This window comes from Lycium barbarum, chromosome 12, assembly GCF_019175385.1.
Source record: "Lycium barbarum isolate Lr01 chromosome 12, ASM1917538v2, whole genome shotgun sequence".
Classification (NCBI taxonomy): domain Eukaryota; kingdom Viridiplantae; phylum Streptophyta; class Magnoliopsida; order Solanales; family Solanaceae; genus Lycium; species Lycium barbarum.
In genome coordinates, this window is record NC_083348.1 from 3,991,425 (window position 1) to 4,010,552 (window position 19,128).

At 36.0% G+C, this 19,128-nt stretch overlaps 1 protein-coding gene across 1 annotated transcript in view; it reads left to right on the forward strand.

The window, feature by feature from the left end:
- Positions 1-15,469, forward strand: part of LOC132623664 (dammarenediol II synthase-like) — a 32,448-nt gene extending 16,979 nt beyond the window's left edge. The window contains 13 exon segments of the mRNA XM_060338453.1: positions 2,416-2,500; positions 11,188-11,354; positions 12,845-13,033; positions 13,113-13,346; positions 13,435-13,557; positions 13,654-13,752; positions 13,826-13,885; positions 13,958-14,004; positions 14,094-14,162; positions 14,164-14,413; positions 14,515-14,595; positions 14,903-14,986; positions 15,175-15,469. Coding sequence (XP_060194436.1) covers positions 2,416-2,500; positions 11,188-11,354; positions 12,845-13,033; positions 13,113-13,346; positions 13,435-13,557; positions 13,654-13,752; positions 13,826-13,885; positions 13,958-14,004; positions 14,094-14,162; positions 14,164-14,413; positions 14,515-14,595; positions 14,903-14,986; positions 15,175-15,294 — 1,608 coding nt within the window. The 3' untranslated portion in view covers positions 15,295-15,469.
- Positions 15,470-19,128: the final 3,659 nt, after the last annotated feature.

Consider the following 19,128-nt stretch of genomic DNA (forward strand, 5'->3'; position numbering starts at 1 on the left):
AAATTAATTTATTTTAAAAAGTGTTTTTTTTTCAAAAGTACTTTTTCAATTAATTTAAAAAGTACTTTTGAGCAGCAATTAAGATTTGGTCAAACTTTTAAAAAGTGCTTCTAAGTGTATTTTTATCAAAAGTACTTTTCAAAAAAGTGTTTTTGGGCAAAAATTATTTTTTTAGCTTATGAAAAACTGTTTCTGCTACTCCTCAAAAGTACTTATTTTCTCTCAAAAGCTTGGCCAAACAGGCTATAAGTATGCTTGATTTTTGTCTGAATCTTAATTATTCAGATCTTAACTATTAAGTGCGTTTTTGTTTTGAGAAAAACTCAAATATGCCATCAAACTTAATGAAATGGTCTATTTATGCTACTCGTTACGTTAACATTTTGGGTCATATATGTCATTACCTACTAACGGAACTCTATTACCACCAGATCTTGCCACACAACATTATTTAAACACTTCATTACTCACTAGGCCCCCATCCCTCTCAGTACTCACTTTTACGAGTGACATATGTGAGTGATTTCGTAAAATGCAATGGCATATTAGAACTTTTTCTCAAAGCCACCATCAGGTCCCAACTATTATTACACCCCAAATTTCATCATGAAATGACATACATTTCTTAATTCATACACTCATATGTACTTCTACACCAACTACACTTTATTAATGTAGCCTCTTTTAAATCCGTTCTTTTTTTCTTAAACAATTTTTGCCTTTTTACCAAGCCACCATCACATCCCAATCACTGTAAACCCCAAATTTTATCATGAAAACACATACATACTCTTAATTCACACACTTGTATGTACTTTCCACTAAACCTCATTAGTGCACTCTCATTTAAGTCCGTCCTTTTTTTTCTTAAACAAATTTTATGTCTTTTTACCAAGCCATTACCATGTCCTAATCACTGTAATACCCCAAATTTCACCATGAAAATACATACGTACTCTTAATTCACACACTCATATGTATTTTTCATACCCAGCTACACCTCATTAGTGTTCTATTTTTTAAGTTCGTCTTTTATTAAAACAAATTTTATGTGTTTTTTTAAATCAAGTACGTGAAAATTATGAATGATGTAGAATATGATTAAATTCATAATCTATTTAAACAAGAGAGTTAATTTTTCATGTAAAATAATAAGGTTATGGTATAAGGGACAAACTTATCCTTATACGTTTGTTACTAAACAAAAATGAAGGCTTATATAGGAATATAATTCTAAAAGTTGAATATCATGCATCAAATTATAAACAGAAAAATAACAAAAGTTAGTTTTGTTACCCAAGAGAGTCATATATCATAAGGCCTTAAAAAAAGACTCAAATATACCACTGGACTTAACAAAATGACGCACATATGCCACTCGTAAAAGGGGTGAGAGGGGAGGGGATTGGTAAATAATGAAGGGTTTAGATAATGTTACATAACAAAATTGGATAGTAGTAGATTTCCATTAGTGGGTAATGATATATACGACACAAAATGATAACGACGGTGGCATGTTTATGTCCAACTATTAACGAGTGGCATAGATCGACCATTTCATTAAGTTCGATTACATATTTGAGCTTTTTCCCATTTTGTTTTGTACAATCACGTAATGGGTCTGAATATATCAGAAGGATTAAGATCTATAACAAAATTTTAATATCATTAGAATATCATTAGGATGTCAAATAAAAAAAAATTCAAGAAAGTATACAAAAAGGATAGGTCACCACAACTTTATCTGCTTTTACTACCGTTCACCATTATCAACTACCAACACCCACTTTTTCTTTGCCTCAGCCAAAACCACTGTAGTCAGTCGTCATCACCATTAGCCCAATATACAATCACCACCATCAATCGGCTTTATGTCCACCAATTACTACTGACAATCACCATTATCAGCCACCATTATATATTGTCAACAACCATCAGCTACCATTAGCTATCACTGTCATCCACCACAATTATCAGTCGCCACAATCAACTACCAACAACCACCACCATCATCCAATTGGCACCCACAACCACCATCAATAGTCATACCACTATCAACCGTCATATAATTTGTAAATATATTTTGTTGCAATAGTATTAGATTAATTTAGTATTTCTTTAAATTTTATATTTATTAATTTTTAAATAAAGACAAGTTTTACACATTCATATTTTGAGAAAACAATCCGTCTTAATTATTTATTATTCAAATCTTAATACAACATCTTAATATTTATGTGTGTATTTAGATTTAAATATTTATATCTTATGCACATCTTAATAGTTATACGTTTATTCAGATTTAAATGTCTTAATCTTATAATGAAAAAATGTCTTAATGGGTTTTCTAGAACACGTTTTGGGTATTAGGAGGGAAAATGTAGCTTTGTCCTGTGTAATAGTTTTCCTTGGCAGGTGCTTGGAGTGTACGAGTGGGATGGTTGTAATCCTTTGCCACCAGAGTTCTGGCTTTTCCCTTCATTTTTTCCTTACCATCCAGGTAAAGATAGGATGACACTAATAAATTGTTAAACTAAGTATGATACGTTTTATATTGTTTTCTGGATAAATGTTTTGACGACAACAAATTTCACTAGCCAGGTTCAATTTATTTGACATTTTCTTGTTATCGAAAGTCACCAATTGTCAAAGCAAAATTTAACTTCATATCACTACGAATATTGTATTGTACATAATAGGTACTACTGTATAATTTACTATATTTCAAAATTTAATTTAGAATTATTCTTGATCATAAGATTATTAATTAGGACATTATTGATTCAGTTAGATCAATATAGTATAGTGATCTTTATTAGGGGTGTTCATGGTTCGGTTTGGATCGGTTATTGATTAAAACCATAACCAAACCAATTTAGTCGGTTTTTAAATGTCTAAAACCATAATCAAACTAAATAAAATAATAACCACCGGTTTGGTTATTGTCGGTTTGATTCGATTTTTTGATTTATGACTAGCAGTCATGAGACGTATCAGTAAAACATTAAAAAGTTGAAAAAGACATGTCTTTTTTTTTTGTTCAAACGATAACTTTTATTTATAGTTTAAGGTGGAACATACATCAGAGAAACATTTTCGCTATTAGTGATAGTGTAGTACTCAAGTTACCCAAAGTTGTTGAACTAGTACATATAGAGCTAAAAACTAACTTATTAGTGACTGCATCATTTTTGTCATCTTAATACACATACCTGGAAATAAAGTAGGGCATAGGAGCTTTTAGTTGTTGTTACAAACATACATATCAATTAAATATAAAGACTACCTAAAATTAAAACGAAAATATATGAAATAAAAAAACTTTGTGTAATGATCCCAAACTTTGGGGCAGTACTTGCATTTTGCCCTCAATTCTCCCATTTTCTTAAAAAAGCTTTGTGTAATGATCTCAAACTTCAGATGTTTTTCTATTATTATCCCCAAGGCTAGGGTCTCGACTACAAGGAGTTGTTATTTTCTGTTTTTTAGGAGGATTACCCACGGAAGAAGTATTAGGGCATTACCATGTGCTTGAGTTGCAGTAAATCCTGATGTTACTGAAGTATCTTCTTTAGGAACCTCCAAATCTACAACTTCTGTCCCTTTCATATGAAAAATATTAGAAGTTTAGGACACATTCAAACAAGAAAAAAGAAAGGTATAAATTCGAAAAAAAAAACCTAAAATCAAATGGCTGACAAAGAAAGGATAAAAATTTAAGTTAAAGACATTAGACTCTAACGTGAGCTTCTGTTAGTAGGTTTACACTTAACACTTAAAGAGGTAAAAAACTTAAATACATGGGCTTGGACATATTCTTAAAAATATGGGCCTTAAACAATCATGTGAAATAAGTAGACCAAAAATCAAATTAATGATTAAAAGTTATAAAATATTTATAATTATTTATGAAAAACTAATATTATACATATAATAATTATAAAATTTATGCATATAATTTATCAGTCTGGTTCGATTATTTATTCGGCTATTTTTTAATAGAACCATAACCAAACCAAATAGTATCGGTTTTTAAAATTTAAAACCAAATCAAACCAAACCAAATGTGAGTTTTTTTATTCGGTTTGGTTAAATTTTCGATTTGGTTTTGGTTTTAACCAAAACCGTGAACAACCCTAATCTTTATGGATAAAGATTATTTGATCTCATCAACAAAAGGTATAATGGCAGAAAATACACGTAAATTATCACTTTTTTGCGAGTTTCACACCACAATTATCAGTTATTCCCTTTTCATGCATGAACTATCACCATTTTCCCCTTTTCTTCCTGAACTATCACCATCTATGTATTAAAACACCTAGTTGAGTAGATGCTCTGATAGTTGGCCTAGTCAACTTTGAGGTGTGTTAAATACTTAGATGGTGATAGTTCAGATATGAAAATAGAACAACCGATAGTTATGGTGTGAAATCCGCAAAACCAAGTAATAATTGAGGTGTGTTTTTAACCATAACTCTTAAATAACTAAGTCATACACATAAAATCTTTGCTAACATACAATTTAAGTGAGGTAGTAGGTTAACAATGTCCCTATTTTTTAGTTTACTTAAATGCTCTTAGTAATGTGTTGCAATGTATTACTCCTAATAGTAAGGGGTTGTTTGGTAGAAGGTATAAGCTGGGATATCTCAGCACTAATTTTTATATCATGTTTGGTAGAAGGTATAAATTTATTCCAGGATAAATTTATACCTTGTACCAAACATGGTACAAAAATTAGTGTTGGGATATCCCAGCTTATACCTTCTTATCCCACTTATACTGGGATTATTTTATACCATCTTTTAGATGGTATAAAATAATCCCAATAGATGGGATAAATTAGTCCCGGAATAATTTCGACTATCTACCAAACGACCCCTAATAGAATAGAAAAGGCTTTTTAGTCATTTCAGAAAAAAGATAAAAAAAACTCAACATCTTTTTGTCACGCTCGATTCCTTTCTATCTCCTCTCCCGATGCCGTCCTACTGTCGTTTCTCACTTCATTCTTGCGATGGTCATAGAGATTTTAGAAGAAATAATCTTTCTCAATTTCCACCTCATCTTGAGAACTAAAATTATCCAATTCATCTTATTTCTCAATTTTAGGCACGTCTGTATCTATCGTTCTTTTTCATTGCTATTTGTGGTGTTAATTCAGAAGTGGGCTACCAAATTTATTCAGTCTTCTTTCAAAATCGAATTTTGAGTTTTCCCCACTTATTGACTCGCTAAGACTCATCGATAGTCATAAGTGACATGCTGAGGTGGCCTTGAATAGTTGACTGTGCCAATACAATACTCCTTCCGTCCTAAAAAAAATTATCTTAATTTTCTTATTAGTTTGTCAAAAAAAGATTGACACATTTTTATATTTAAAAATAATTTAACTTTATGAGATAATTTACAGCCACACAAATATGTAAAGCTTGTTTTGGATAATACATTTCAAAAGTTTTTCTTTATTTCTAAAATTCCATATCAAGTCAAACTAAGACATTTTTAGGAAAGGATGGAGTATAAGATATCCATAATTCTCTTAAATTCTGTATTTATCGCAAATAAAGCTAAAATCAAACTAAATTGTTTGAATTTAGGGTCCAATTAAGATTTGCCTCAATCACTTACTGCTTCTAGCTAGGTGGCAGTGGCGGAGTCATAAGTTTTACTAAGGGGGTTACAAAATTTAAAGAAGCAAACACACAAAAAAAATCAAGGGAGTTCAACATCTACTATATGCATACATAAAAGATAATTTAAACCTTGTATATACAATATAATATTTTGCCAAAGGGGGTTCGAACCCCCTAGCCCCTTAATGGCTCCGCCCCTACTAGGTGGTGTGTGAAGGAAAGAAGAAAAGGGGACGGGAGCCTGACGTAGGGAGACGATGAAGCATTTAGTTCTTGAGTGAAAAGGATAAAATTACCCATTTACCTAATGCGTTGCCAACTTATTATTACGGGCATTTAAGTAAATTAAAAAAGGAGAACGTTCTAACCTACCATTTTCATGTAATAAGTTAGCAAGGCTCATATATAATTCAACATTTGATTAATAATGAGAACGTTCTAACCTACCATTTTCATGTAATAAGTTAGCAAGGCTCATATATAATTCAACATGTTAATCAAATGTTAACGCTGTTCGAATATTTTGAGATGGAAACTGTCAAAAAAGAAAATCTTGCGACAACATCAATAAAAAAATCTCGGGACAACATGAATAGAGACATTTTTATGTTCTGTATAGCTATACTTATAGAGCTTTTACACGATTATATTAACATACAATAACATGTACTTTTCATATAGTTTCAGTACTATTCATCACAATATAAAAGAATTTTACACTATCATGTGATGACCTGCCACGTCATCATGCCACCTAGGTGTCACTTGGAACTATTTTTGCCATGAAGGAAGCTTATGTGGACAAAAGAGCCTAGCTTATGTAGAAGGTTCTAGAGAAATTTGGGAATTTCTCTTGGACGATCGTAGAATCTCATGGATTTCATGGAAAGTCCTTGGAATACTCTAGTTGTGTAGAAATTTCTAGAATATGGGCTTATTTGCAAATATGTAGAGACTTATATAATAATTATTATTTGCATATTAGTCACTAGGTGAGTAGTATAAATATGAGGGTTATTCATTTGTAAACCATCAAGCAAAAATCACAAGTTCTCTCTAATACAAAAAGCTTCCTATAGCTAATTTCTCTTGTCTTTCTTAATTACTATTCCCTTAGCGATCCTAAGTGTAGCAATTTAGGCTGATTTGGCATAGCAAGATCGTGAGCAAGTTGTGCAAGATCGTGAGCGAGTTGTCAAGGGCCGCATGTGCGCTTAGTTGAAGACTAAGGACGTGACAATGTGGTATCAGAGCCAGGTTACGACTAAGGGAATGACAAATGACGGAGAAATCAACGCCACTAAAACCCAAGACAACGTCATCCAGGATGCCGCTGGCAAGAAGGGTCATAACAAAAAGAGGAATGCGGCCAACAAGAGCCAGGAGGTGCCGCCAGAGGTTGTGCCAAATAAAGGGCTTACATCCCAAGAACCATCTACCACTGAGGCGAGCGAGGATGAAGTGAAGGTCCTGTTCGAGGACGTATCGATCTGTAAAGAGTGGGTTATGAAAGTTAATGTGGGAATGGATGCCATCAACATATTTGGCCAACGTTTGGGCAAGGTAGAGGGCACTCTTAGCGTTCTTGAGGGGCATACTCTTGAAGAGGTTGAAAGCATCCGAAATGACTTGGAGGGGCGCATGCAGGCTGAGATTGAGGTAAAGCAAACCATCACTACCTTAGAGTGCAGACTCATGGAGGTGTTGAGTGTTATTGATGCCATGAAGGCAAAAATAGTGGCACTCGAAGAGCAGGTCAATGTTGGCGTGATCGAGGCAGCCAATAATGTTTTTGTGACGAGTGAGGCTAAGATCAAGGCTCCCAAGCCTCCAGTGTTCAAAGGGGTTCGTGATGCACAGGAGGTGAAGAACTTTCTTTGGCACTTGGAGAACTATTTCAGGCATGGCAAAGTGAGGGACGATGAGGCCAAGATCAACACCGTTGTATTATACCTATTAGATATTTCCATGCTATGGTGGAGAAGAAAGGTCGCCGATGCTGAGAGAGGTCTATGCACAATTAGCACGTGGGATCAGTTCAAGAACGACTTCAAGCGACAGTTCTTACCAAGTAATGTCTTTTACAAGGAAAGGCACAAACTTAGGGAGTTGAAGAAAACGAGGAGCATACGAGACTATGTCAAGGAGTTCACCGCCCTTACACTTCAAATTCCCAACCTCACCAATGATGACTTATTGTGTCACTTTATAAACGGGTTGCAAAATTGGGCTAATTAGGAGTTGCAACACCGTCAAGTCGCAGACATAGACCAAGCTATAGTGGAGGCTAAGTCTTTGATGGACTTCAGTCATGACAAGCATGACAACCACGACAAAGGCCAAGGCAATGAGTCAAGGGGTAGCGATGCCAAAGGTGGGGGAGACCATGGCGAGAGCAAGGAGTCGCAACAACAATATTCCAAGACTCAAAATGCGAACAAGTTCGATGGCAAGAAGTCAAGTGGTCGTCAGGGCTATGCCGAAAAGAAAACGCAGAATGAGAAGAAGGGATACTACTTATGCAGAGGGCCGCACAACTTCAAAAATTGCCCTGACCTGAAGAGCCTTAGCACTATGGTGCTTGAAAGTCACGAGCAGACGCAAGCACAGAGTATGAAAATCGCACAGTTGGGGACGATTAGACTATGTGGCGCGCTGTCACGAAGCAAGATAGTCAAACCAACGATAATAAAAACCAGTATGTGGATCTCACTATTAATAAGAAGCCTGCTCATGCACTGGTAGACACTGGGCGACTCATAATTTTGTGACCAAGGGCGCAGCGAAGATACTAGAGTTGAAGCTCGCTCTAATTAACGCCCTCGTCAAGACTGTGAATGCTAAGCTAGAAAATGCTGGTGTTGTAGCCAATGGAGTTAGTGTCAAATTGGGCCATTGGAAAGGTACGACAAACTTTACCGCCACTACTATGGATATCTTTGAAATTGTTTTGGGGCAAGAATTTTTTAGACATTGTCACGCGATGATCGATCCCTACCTCCAACGTCTCTTGGTCATGGAGAGAGAAGGCGTTTGCATGGTGCCTACAGTGACTATGCCGCAGGGACAGGGCCATGCACAACTTTCAGCTATGCAGCTTGTCAAAGGGCTCAAGAAAGAATAGCCAAAATTCATGGCAACCATTACAAGTTTGGAGGAAGATAATGGTACCCAAGAGACACCGCTGCCTTGGATAGATAATTTGCTCGAAGAAAACAAAGATGGTATTTATGAAGATCTACCTAAGCGCTTGCCTTTTAGGCGTGAGCTGGATCACAAGATTGAGTTGGAGCATGAACTGGGAAAGGGTCAAGTCATGCACCGATTACCATTACCGCCTCATGCGATAGAGAGATTGAGGCTATCATTTACTACTAGGCCAGGCGGAAACAAGGAGAAAAAGGCACTGCCATGTTCCTCATCTATTGGAAGGGGAAATCATCGGAAAAGGCCACATGGGAGCGGTACGAAGACTTGTGGCAGTTTAAAGACAAGATTCGAGAGTTTATACGGCAGCATTGCGCCGCGGTTGTCGCAACATTGGGTGAGGGGAGAGTGTGATGACCCGCCACGTCATCATGCCACCTAGGTGCCATTTGGAACTATATTTTCCATGAAGGAAGCTTATGTGGACAAAAAAGTCTAGCTTATGTAGAAGGTTCTAGAGAAATTTGGGAATTTCTCTTGGAAGACCGTAGAATCTCATGGATTTTCATGCAAAGTCCTTGGAATACTCTAGTTGTGTAGAGATTTCTAGAATAGGGGCTTATTTGTAAATATGTGGAGACTTATCTAATAATTATTATTTGCATATTAGTCCCTAGGTGAGTAGTATAAATAGGAGGATTATTCATTTGTAAACCATCAAGCAAAAGTCACAAGTTCTCTCTAATACAAAAAGCTTCCTATAGCTAATTTCTCTTGTCTTTCTTAATTACTATTCCCTTAGCGATCCTAAGTGTAGCAATTTAGGCTGATTTGGCATAGCAAGATCGTGAGCAAGTTGTGCAAGATCGTGAGCGAGTTGTCAAGTGTCGCACGTGCGCTTAGTTGAAGACTAAGGACGTGACAATCAAGTAACTTTATATGGTATTCATTGAAAAACTTCAGCATAATATAATTAACCTGATAAAAATAATAACTAACCTGTTACAATATGTTAAACGATGTTGACTGTGTAAAATAATTTTTACGCTGCCAGTGTATATAGCTTAATCCCTTTCCGTATTACTTATATCCTATTAAATTGCACTAATAGTATAAATAAAAAATTACATTATCAATGTATATAACTTAAATCCGAAAAATTTACGTAACTTTCTGGAGGACCAAAACAGGGTAAACGCCAGGTTGGAGGTTTGGAGACAGTTCCTGGAGTCGAAAGGTTTCAAGTTGAGTAGGACCAAAATAGAGTACATGGAATGCAAGTTTAGTGCGGTGACGAGGGACATTGATGTGGACGCGAGGCTCGACTCACAAGTAGTCCGAAGAGAGAGAGTTTCAAGTACCTGGGGGCTGTAATCCAAGGTAATGGGGAGATTGACGAGGATGTCACACATTGTATTGAAGCAGGGTGGTTGAGATGGAGGCTCGCATCTGGTGTCTTGTGTGATAAGAAGGTGCCACTGAGACTTAAAGGTAAGTTCTACAGAGTAGTGGTGAGACCAACGATGCTGTATGGGGCAGACTGTTGGCCAGTCAAGAACTCTCATGTTCTGAAGATGAAAGTTGCGGGGGTGAGACTGAGATGGTTCGGACATGTCCAGAGGAGAGGCATAGATGCGCCGGTGAGGAGGTGTGAGAGGTTGGCGATGGAGGGCTGGAAAAGAGGTAGAGGAAGGCCAAAAAGGTATTGGGGAAAGGTGATCAGACAAGACATGACTAGTCTTCAGCTTACCTAGATAGGAAGGTGTGGCGATCGAGAATTAGGGTAGAAGGCTAGTAGTAGGATTAGTAGTGCCTTCCTTTCTTGCTGGACCAGTATTATTTCCGTCATTTTCTTGTATTGTCATTTTAGCATTCACATATCTCGTATTCTTAGTTTTCTATTGCTCCTTTGATCCCTACTACTATCTGTTGTTTCTTGTACTTCGATTATCTTATTTATCTATGGTAGTTACTGCTCTTTTCTTTCAAACTGCTTTATCATGATTTTTTTCCGCTTTCGTTAGTTTCATTTTCATATTGCTTTGAACAGCTTGTCCGCAACTGACCTTTTTTTTCGTCATGTTTTCTCTTGAGCTGAGGGTCTTTCGGAAACAGCCTCCCTACCTTCCGAGGTAGGGGTAAGGTCTGCATACACTTTACCCTCCCCAGACCCCACATTGCGTGATTTAACTGGGTATGTTGTTGTTGTGACGTAACTTTCTGCTCAAATTTTTACATTGTTAAATTCAACATTTTTCGTCCACGTGCTAGTAAGCATTTTAAAATATTTATAAAAATTAATAAGGTTGGGTTTGCTTTTCAATTTTAGTCATGTGATTATTCTTTGTCCTTGGCTCCTAGCCGTGGATTGCTGACTGATTCGAGCTCGTATAATTTACAGCAAAAATGTGGTGTTATTGCCGGACAACGTACATGCCTATGTCATACTTGTATGGCAGAAAATACCATGGACCCATCACTGATATTGTTCTCTCCATAAGAAACGAAATTCATGTCAAACCGTATGATCAGATTGAGTGGAATAAAGCTCGCATGGACTGTTGTGCGGTAAGTAGTTTTTTAAGAAATTTAATTCTATCAAGTATAATAGACTGGGATGGATTCCTCTAATTGGCAAAAAGTATTTGAAACACAACTATTTAGCATGTACCCAGTTTTTATAAAAAAAATGCATGTTTATCCACTTCGGAATAACTTCAGACATGCAGTTTTGAAGCTAGGCTCAGATAGAACAATTTAATTTTCATATGCCTAAAAGTTGCATTTATAGGCTTTGATTAACTTCAGACACCTCATGTCTGAAATTGTTCTGAAGTGGGTAGACATGCAAAAACTTGTAAACTTATGGCATAACTTCAACAGTGGTATCAAAATCGGTTATTTGCGTACTTTCCCCCCAAAATTCACGGACTTGTCACTTAGGCTACAGACATTGAGCCCAAAAATGCACTAGTATGTGAACTTGTGTTGTCTTATATAACACTTCACTTTTATCTCCTCTTCCTATGTGAAATTTGCCTAAGATGTCATGTATTCTTTGGAAGGTTTAGCTTAGAAGTTTGTCAATCCTTCACACCTTGACTCGCCCTCATCGGCCACCCTCCACTATGAGGGTCACATTCACCCCCACCCTTTAGGAATCAACGTCCTGAGAGGTTTGTCTCATCATCCTCGTTGACTCGCCCTAGCTTGTCAGCCCCCTTCTATTATGGGAGTCATTACACCATCCCTTAGAGACTCATCGTCCTTGTTAAGGTTTGTCTCATCATCGAACTGTGGGAGTCCGGATTTAATACCATATTTGTAACAACTAAAATCCATGCCACACTCAGAGACTTGTCCACATTAAGCTCGAAAGATCACGTATCATGTAAAGTTGTACTTGCCCTTATGACAGTTAACTTTCTTCTCTTTCTGATGTTCGATTTGCCTAAGGTGTCATATGCACTCATTATTCAGAAACTTCGCGCCCAAAACCTGCCAATCATTCTCATTGACTGGTGCGCCTTCATCAGTCCACCCTGTCATGGCGTCACATGATGACGCATCTTTAATTTTCATACGAAGCTTCTAAATGATTATATGGCCCCATGTAAAACACTTCTGGTTGGAATAATTACATATTCCCTGCTATATGAATGTACTTAATGTGTCAAGATTAAAAAAGAAAAATGCAAAGCTAAACCTCTCAATGTTATCCTTTTCTGATATAAAGGCTTCGTTGGTGTGACATAACATGTTTACAATGTAATCGGGCAAAAGGTTAGTAACCTTTGATAGTAGGAAGGTGGCACATGATGTTTGGTAATAGTCATGAATAGCAATGTGTGACAATAATAGTTGCAGGCTAATTGCAAAAAGTAAACTCGAGTGCCACAAAGCGGTGTAAAAAAAGATTAATTAGAATGATGGTGAAATATTCAAACATAAAAGCATCCATATTGAAATAAGTTGTCAAAGCTTCTGATCCGGGAGGGAACTCTGCTTCATTGTCTCATTAGATTAGACTAATAAGCTCCATATAAACACTAATGCAGGAGGATATTTACTACCCTCACACCTTCATCCAAGATCTCCTTTGGAATACTTTGGAATATTGCAGCGAGCCAATTATGAGATGCTAGCCTTTCACGAAAATAAGGGAAAAAGCTTTGAGAAAAGCAATCAAATACATGCGCTATGGCGCAGAAGAGAGCAGATATATGACCATTGGCTGCGTTGAGAAGGTAAGAAGCACTGGTACAGGAAAACATGTTTTATTATCACATTTCTACCTAAGTAAATAATATAACCAAATGGTTGCAGAGTTTGCAAATGATGTGTTGGTGGGCTCATGATCCTAAGTGTGAGGAGTTCAAGTATCACCTCGCTAGAGTTGCCGATTATCTATGGCTTGCTGAAGATGGAATGACGATGCACAGCTTTGGAAGTCAATTGTGGGATTGTTCTCTTTCCACTCAAGCAATTATTGCAACTGGAATGGTGGAGGAATATGGGGATTGTCTAAAGAAAGCGCATTTCTTTATAAAAGAATCACAGGTTTGTTTCCTTCTTTTTTGCTTCACTATCTCAAAATCTTTCATACTAGCTCTATGGTTAATTTATATTTAACAGCTTGCTTCAACAGGTGAAAGAGAATCCAAAGGGAGATTTCAAAGCCATGTACAGACATTTCACTAAAGGATCATGGACTTTTGCAGACCAAGATCATGGTTGGGTTGTCTCAGATTGTACTGCTGAAGGTCTTCAGGTAATCAAATCTTATATTTATTATTTATACTTGAACAGAAAATTGGAAAAGATGGAAACTTGTTTTGAATTACCTTTGTCAACTTCACTCTTTTAGTGTCTGCTGTTGCTTGGTCAAATGCCACCTGAAATAGTTGGAGAGAAAGTCGATGTTCAGCGTTTATATGAGGCTGTTGACGTGTGCCTTTATCTACAGGTGAGATAGCTTTCCTGAAAAAGTGAACTTGTAAAAATTAAGGTTGCTGATGTTTGTCTTTTCTGTCCACCAGAGTCTCGAGAGTGGAGGTTTTTCTATTTGGGAGCCTCCAATTCGACAGCCCTATCTGCAAGTAATATTTCTCAACACATAATCAAAAAATATTAACAAGATAAACAATGTAACAATACAATTTTTTTTCCAGGTATTGAATCCTTCAGAACTTTTTGCTGACATTGTCGTTGAGCAAGAGTAAGTAAAAGCATGCATGATTCCTCTGATTTCAACCAGAAAACAATCATATTCTCAATCTTTAGAATTAAAGTACAATAACTCTTCAGGCATCAGGAAAACACTGCTGCTATAATCAGGGCTTTTTTAGCATTCAAACGACTGTATCCAAGTTACAGAGAGAGAAATTGAAGTGTCTGTGGCAAAGGCAATTAAATTTCTTGAACAAAGGCAGAAGCCAGATGGTTCATGGTATGGTTACTGGGGAATTTGCTTCCTATATGGTACATCCTTTGTCCTAGCAGGTTTAGCGGCTGCTGGGAAGACCTATGAAAATAGTGAAGCTGTTCGTGAAGCTGTTAACTTCTACCTATCAACACAAAATGAAGAGGGTGGCTGGGGTGAGAGCCTAAAATCTTGCCCTACAATGGTAACAAAATCTACTTCTAAATGAATAGCACAACTTTCCATAATAAATGACAATACAATCATATATTTGTTTTCGATTTTCACATATATGTTTTGCAACAGAAATACACACCACTTGAAGGGAACCGAACAAATTTGGTACAGACTTCCTGGGCTATGCTTGGTCTCATGTATGCTGGACAGGTTAGTATTAGTTTGATGTGCTGGTCTTATGCAGTGGCGGAGCCAGGATTTAAATAAAGGGGGTTCAAAAATATAAAGAAGCTGACAAACGAAGAAGCCAAGGGGGTTCAATGTCGACTATATATACATAAAAAATAATTTTCACTTTGTATATACTGTGTAATTTTTCGCCGAAAGGGGGTTGCTGGTCTTATGCTGATCTTTTTTCATTCATTTGGAACATGCTTAGGAGGTGAACTAACATATAAAAATTGTTATGTTTAAGATCCTTCAACTAACAACACTGTTTCCGCCTCTCGTTAACTAGGCTGAGAGGGATTCGACGCCTTTACACAGAGCAGCAAAGTTATTGATTAATGGACAAATGGATGATGGAGATTTTCCACAACAGGTCTCTATATTCTCTCCACCCACACAGACACACACACACACACACACAACAAAAAAAAAAAAAAAAAAAAAAACGAAAAGGAAGGAAACAATAAATAGAAAAATTAAACATTAGTCTAAATTCCATAACATACTAGAGAATGCAGCCTTTCTAATTTTCTTCTAATTATAACTTCCTCATTATTGCAGGATATTACTGGAGTCTACATGAAGAATTGTATGCTTCACTATGCCATGTATAGGAGCTATTTCCCGTTGTGGGCACTGGCAGAATATCGCCGACGCGTTTGGCAGTCCCAATGCCTCTAATTAATTTTAGAGCTGCCAAAATTTTTTTCTGCCAAGAAGTAACGATTTCCCGTGCTTTGTTAAGTGTGCGTTGAAATGTAATAAATGCTACGCAACTATGTAATTTCAACATATTTTCTAATCTCCTCTCCGTGCTAAAAAACAATCTATTGATACAAGCTTTTACATATATAAACAACCTCTTGAAAACATAAAAAGAGCATCCGCGTGCTTGTGGAAAAGTCTCCTCTTTCTTTCATTCAACCGTTCACAGCCGAATTGAATCCCATACCTTCCAGACGGACTTTGCTCCCACTAAGTGCATCAAGACATACATAGCCTGATTTAGGCACTTGGGGATCGTTTCGTACCTGGTTACGAGTTAAGTTGTTCATGTATTAAATCTTGCATAAGTATTCAACATTCTTTTGTTATGCACAAAATTCAACACACCTAATACGGTGTTGGGTTTGCAATTTAAAAACTGCATAACTAATAAATGTATAAATTCTGAGTAAATCTATATATTATTTTATGCAGGATAGAAGATGGAATAATTAGTACATGAATAACTAAGCCCTTTATATCTAATCCCTGCATAATGCATAAAATAATACATTGATTCCCTTGTTACTAATCTTTGTATTACCAATACCTGCATAACCCTAACCAGCTACCAAACGATCACTTAAATCATGAAAAAGTTATTCACAAAATGTTTAACAGTTGAATTGCATTCACATTCTTCTATGATCAACTTCACAACTCTCTGCATATTTTGCAGCAACACACCTCTTCTAGATCTAAGTGTCTTGTTCAAAAGGTACATTTTTTGCCAGACTGCAAACAAAATTACATGTGGTTAAGTAGGGGTTCGGCCATAGGATTTGGGATTCTACTTTCAAGTTTTGATTTGAAATCAACATTTATTTATGAAATCTGCACAAAACTTCAATTTCAATTTTAAATTCCAAATTCTCCAAAAAGTAGGATTTTAAATTTCAAGTTGTGATTTTAATTTTTTTTAAAATGTAAAATTTGACCCATAAATTTATATTTTATTAAAAAAGATCCATCATTTTAAAGTTTATTTATAAAAAAAAACAAAAAAAAAAAAACATACTCGATGTGAAGAAATTGTGCACACCATGTGGAAGGATAATCTTAAAGAATAGCTAGTTACTACTATTGTTGATTTTTTTGGACCTGTGGGTCTTTGTAAAATTATATGTATTTGAAAGTTTGTAGTAGCATGTAACTCCAAACATGTATTTATAAAAGGAACACGAAGATATGCGATTTATTAATGTGTCGCCTTAGGATATTAGAATACCTATTTATGAACTATGATTTGCTCATTTGGTAAGATTGTACAAGAGTTAGGGAAGTTTTGAGAGTTTTCACAAATTGTGGGTTTTTCATGTTTATGAAAACAATATAACATAAGAAATTGCATGTCAAAACAAAATTTCAATGTCAAATCAACCTGATTTCAAATCGTGTCCAAATGGGCCCTAAATATTAGCATCGAACTATTAGTGACTATTTGTCAAAATAAAATAAACTAAATAAAACTAGAAGGTAATTCATTTTCGAATTTCAATCGCTTTATTCCGTTACAGATATGATTTCAGATCATTCGTATAAATTCTTAATCACAACTTCAATTAATCCATAACAAATCACATTCCACAATATCTTAAGCAACTAACGTAAGTGTAATTATATATTTCGGATTGAAGATATCCTGTTATCAGTGCCTAAGATCTACATTTAGAGACTTTTACCAAGGACTTTAAAAATAAAATAAAGTAATTAAGACCTGAAAATATGAGGTTAACTATAAGTTTCATCATCAGCTTCAATCAATCTATTCCACTATAGATGTATCATATTAGTCGTATTAACTTCCCTAGAGGCGGATGTAGTATTTTGGCTATGGGTTCATCTGAATCCAGAATTTTCGACATCAAACATAGATATATATGTAAAAACTTACTAAAATTTCAACAAATATTAAATTTGAGCCTTAATTTTAAAAGTACAATAAGTTTACTGCTAAAATTCTAAAAGGTTGAACCTATTAAGTTTAAATGTGTATCCGCCTCCAAAATGATAAGTTCCATGTAAGAAACTTTACTTGTGACAATGGAAAATCTAGTCTATAGAATTTACTACTTTTCGAGAAAGAGGAAGAAGTATATTGATCTTAGCTACAAAATACAGCTGTACATATGTTTATATACAATCAACAATCTATGCTAACTATAGTAGAGTATAACTAGCTATAGTCTACTTGAGCTAACTCCAACTGCAACTAACCAACCGACATATTAATCCAGTTGTCCAATTGTTAAGCTAACTAACTAACAGTGTATTAAGGAGGAAAAGAATTAACAATCTGATCCTTTTCACCCCCTTCAAGCTAGGCACAATGAAAATGTTTTTTCATGCATAGCTTAGACAACAAATGAGACTGCTACACTCGATCGAGTCCCTTGGTCAAGATGTCAACCAATTGTTCTGAAGAAGCCAAGTAGGAAGTAGTCAATAAGCCATGTTGAATCTTCTCCCGGATAAAATGGCAATCAATGTCGATGTGTTTGGTACGTTGCTGGAACACAAAATTTACTGCAATTTGCATAACAGACTTGCTATCACAAAAAAAAAAAAAAAAAAAAAAGAACTGAAATGGGCAACTGCAAAGGCAAATTCAACTCAGAAAACAAACCAACCAACCAAACTGCTTCGGGTACTGCTGAAGCTACACTCTTGTACTCTGCTTCTACAGATCTCCTGGATATAGTAACTTATTTCTTGGACTTCCAAGAAATGAGAGAACTCCCGAATTTGACTAAGTATCCTGTCACAGACCTTTCGGTATTAGGGCAAGCAGCCCAATCAACATCACAATAGACTTCCAACTGCTGTGTGAGGGTAGAGCACATAAGAATCCCAAGACCTGGGAAATGCTTTAGGTATTTGACAATCCTCAAAGCAGCCTCCATGTGAGATGATTTTGGACACTGCATATATTTACTAAGGCACTGAAGTGAAAAGCAGACATCAGACTTGTTCACTGTAAAATAAAGCAGCCTTCCTATGAGCCTTTGACAGCTACTAGGATCCTCCAATATTACATCTAAGGAACTGCCAACCTGTTCATCAAATGCCACAATGGTGAATTTAACATTCACCTCCACAGGAGAAGTTACAGGTTTGGAACCAGATAAGACAAGATCTGAAATGCGTTCCGAAAATACGTTCTTTGATGCATAAGAATACCACCTGAACTTCTAGCAAATTCAATACCGAGAAGAAATCTTAGATCACCAAAATCCTTGATTTTCAAAATGGTTTGCAGGATGAGTATTGTCTCTATGATCGTCTGCATATCATCACTTGTGATCATTAGATCATCTACATAGACAAGCACAATAACCATCTTGTCATGTTTCTTCTTTGTGAATAAGGAGTAATCATAATGGCTTTGGGTGAGTCCAAGTCTCACTAAAGCTGTGGTGAGCTTTATATTCCATTGTCTTGAAGCTTGCTTAAGTCCATAAAAAGACTTAAGAAATTTAAAGGCTTTCTGTTTGTTACCTGTATCACAGAAACCTTGAGGCACTTTCATGTACAGCTCCTTAGACAAGTTTCATTGCAAGAAAAACATTGCAGACATCCATTTGTTGAATTGTTCAGTTCTTTACAGCAGCCATTGCTATTACTGTCCTGATAGTAAACATTTTCACCATTCTCTCTGCAACACCATTTTGCTGTGGCGTGTAGGGGCATGAGCACTGCTGAACAATTCCATGCGACCTAAACAATTTACTGCAAGTTTTATTGACAAAT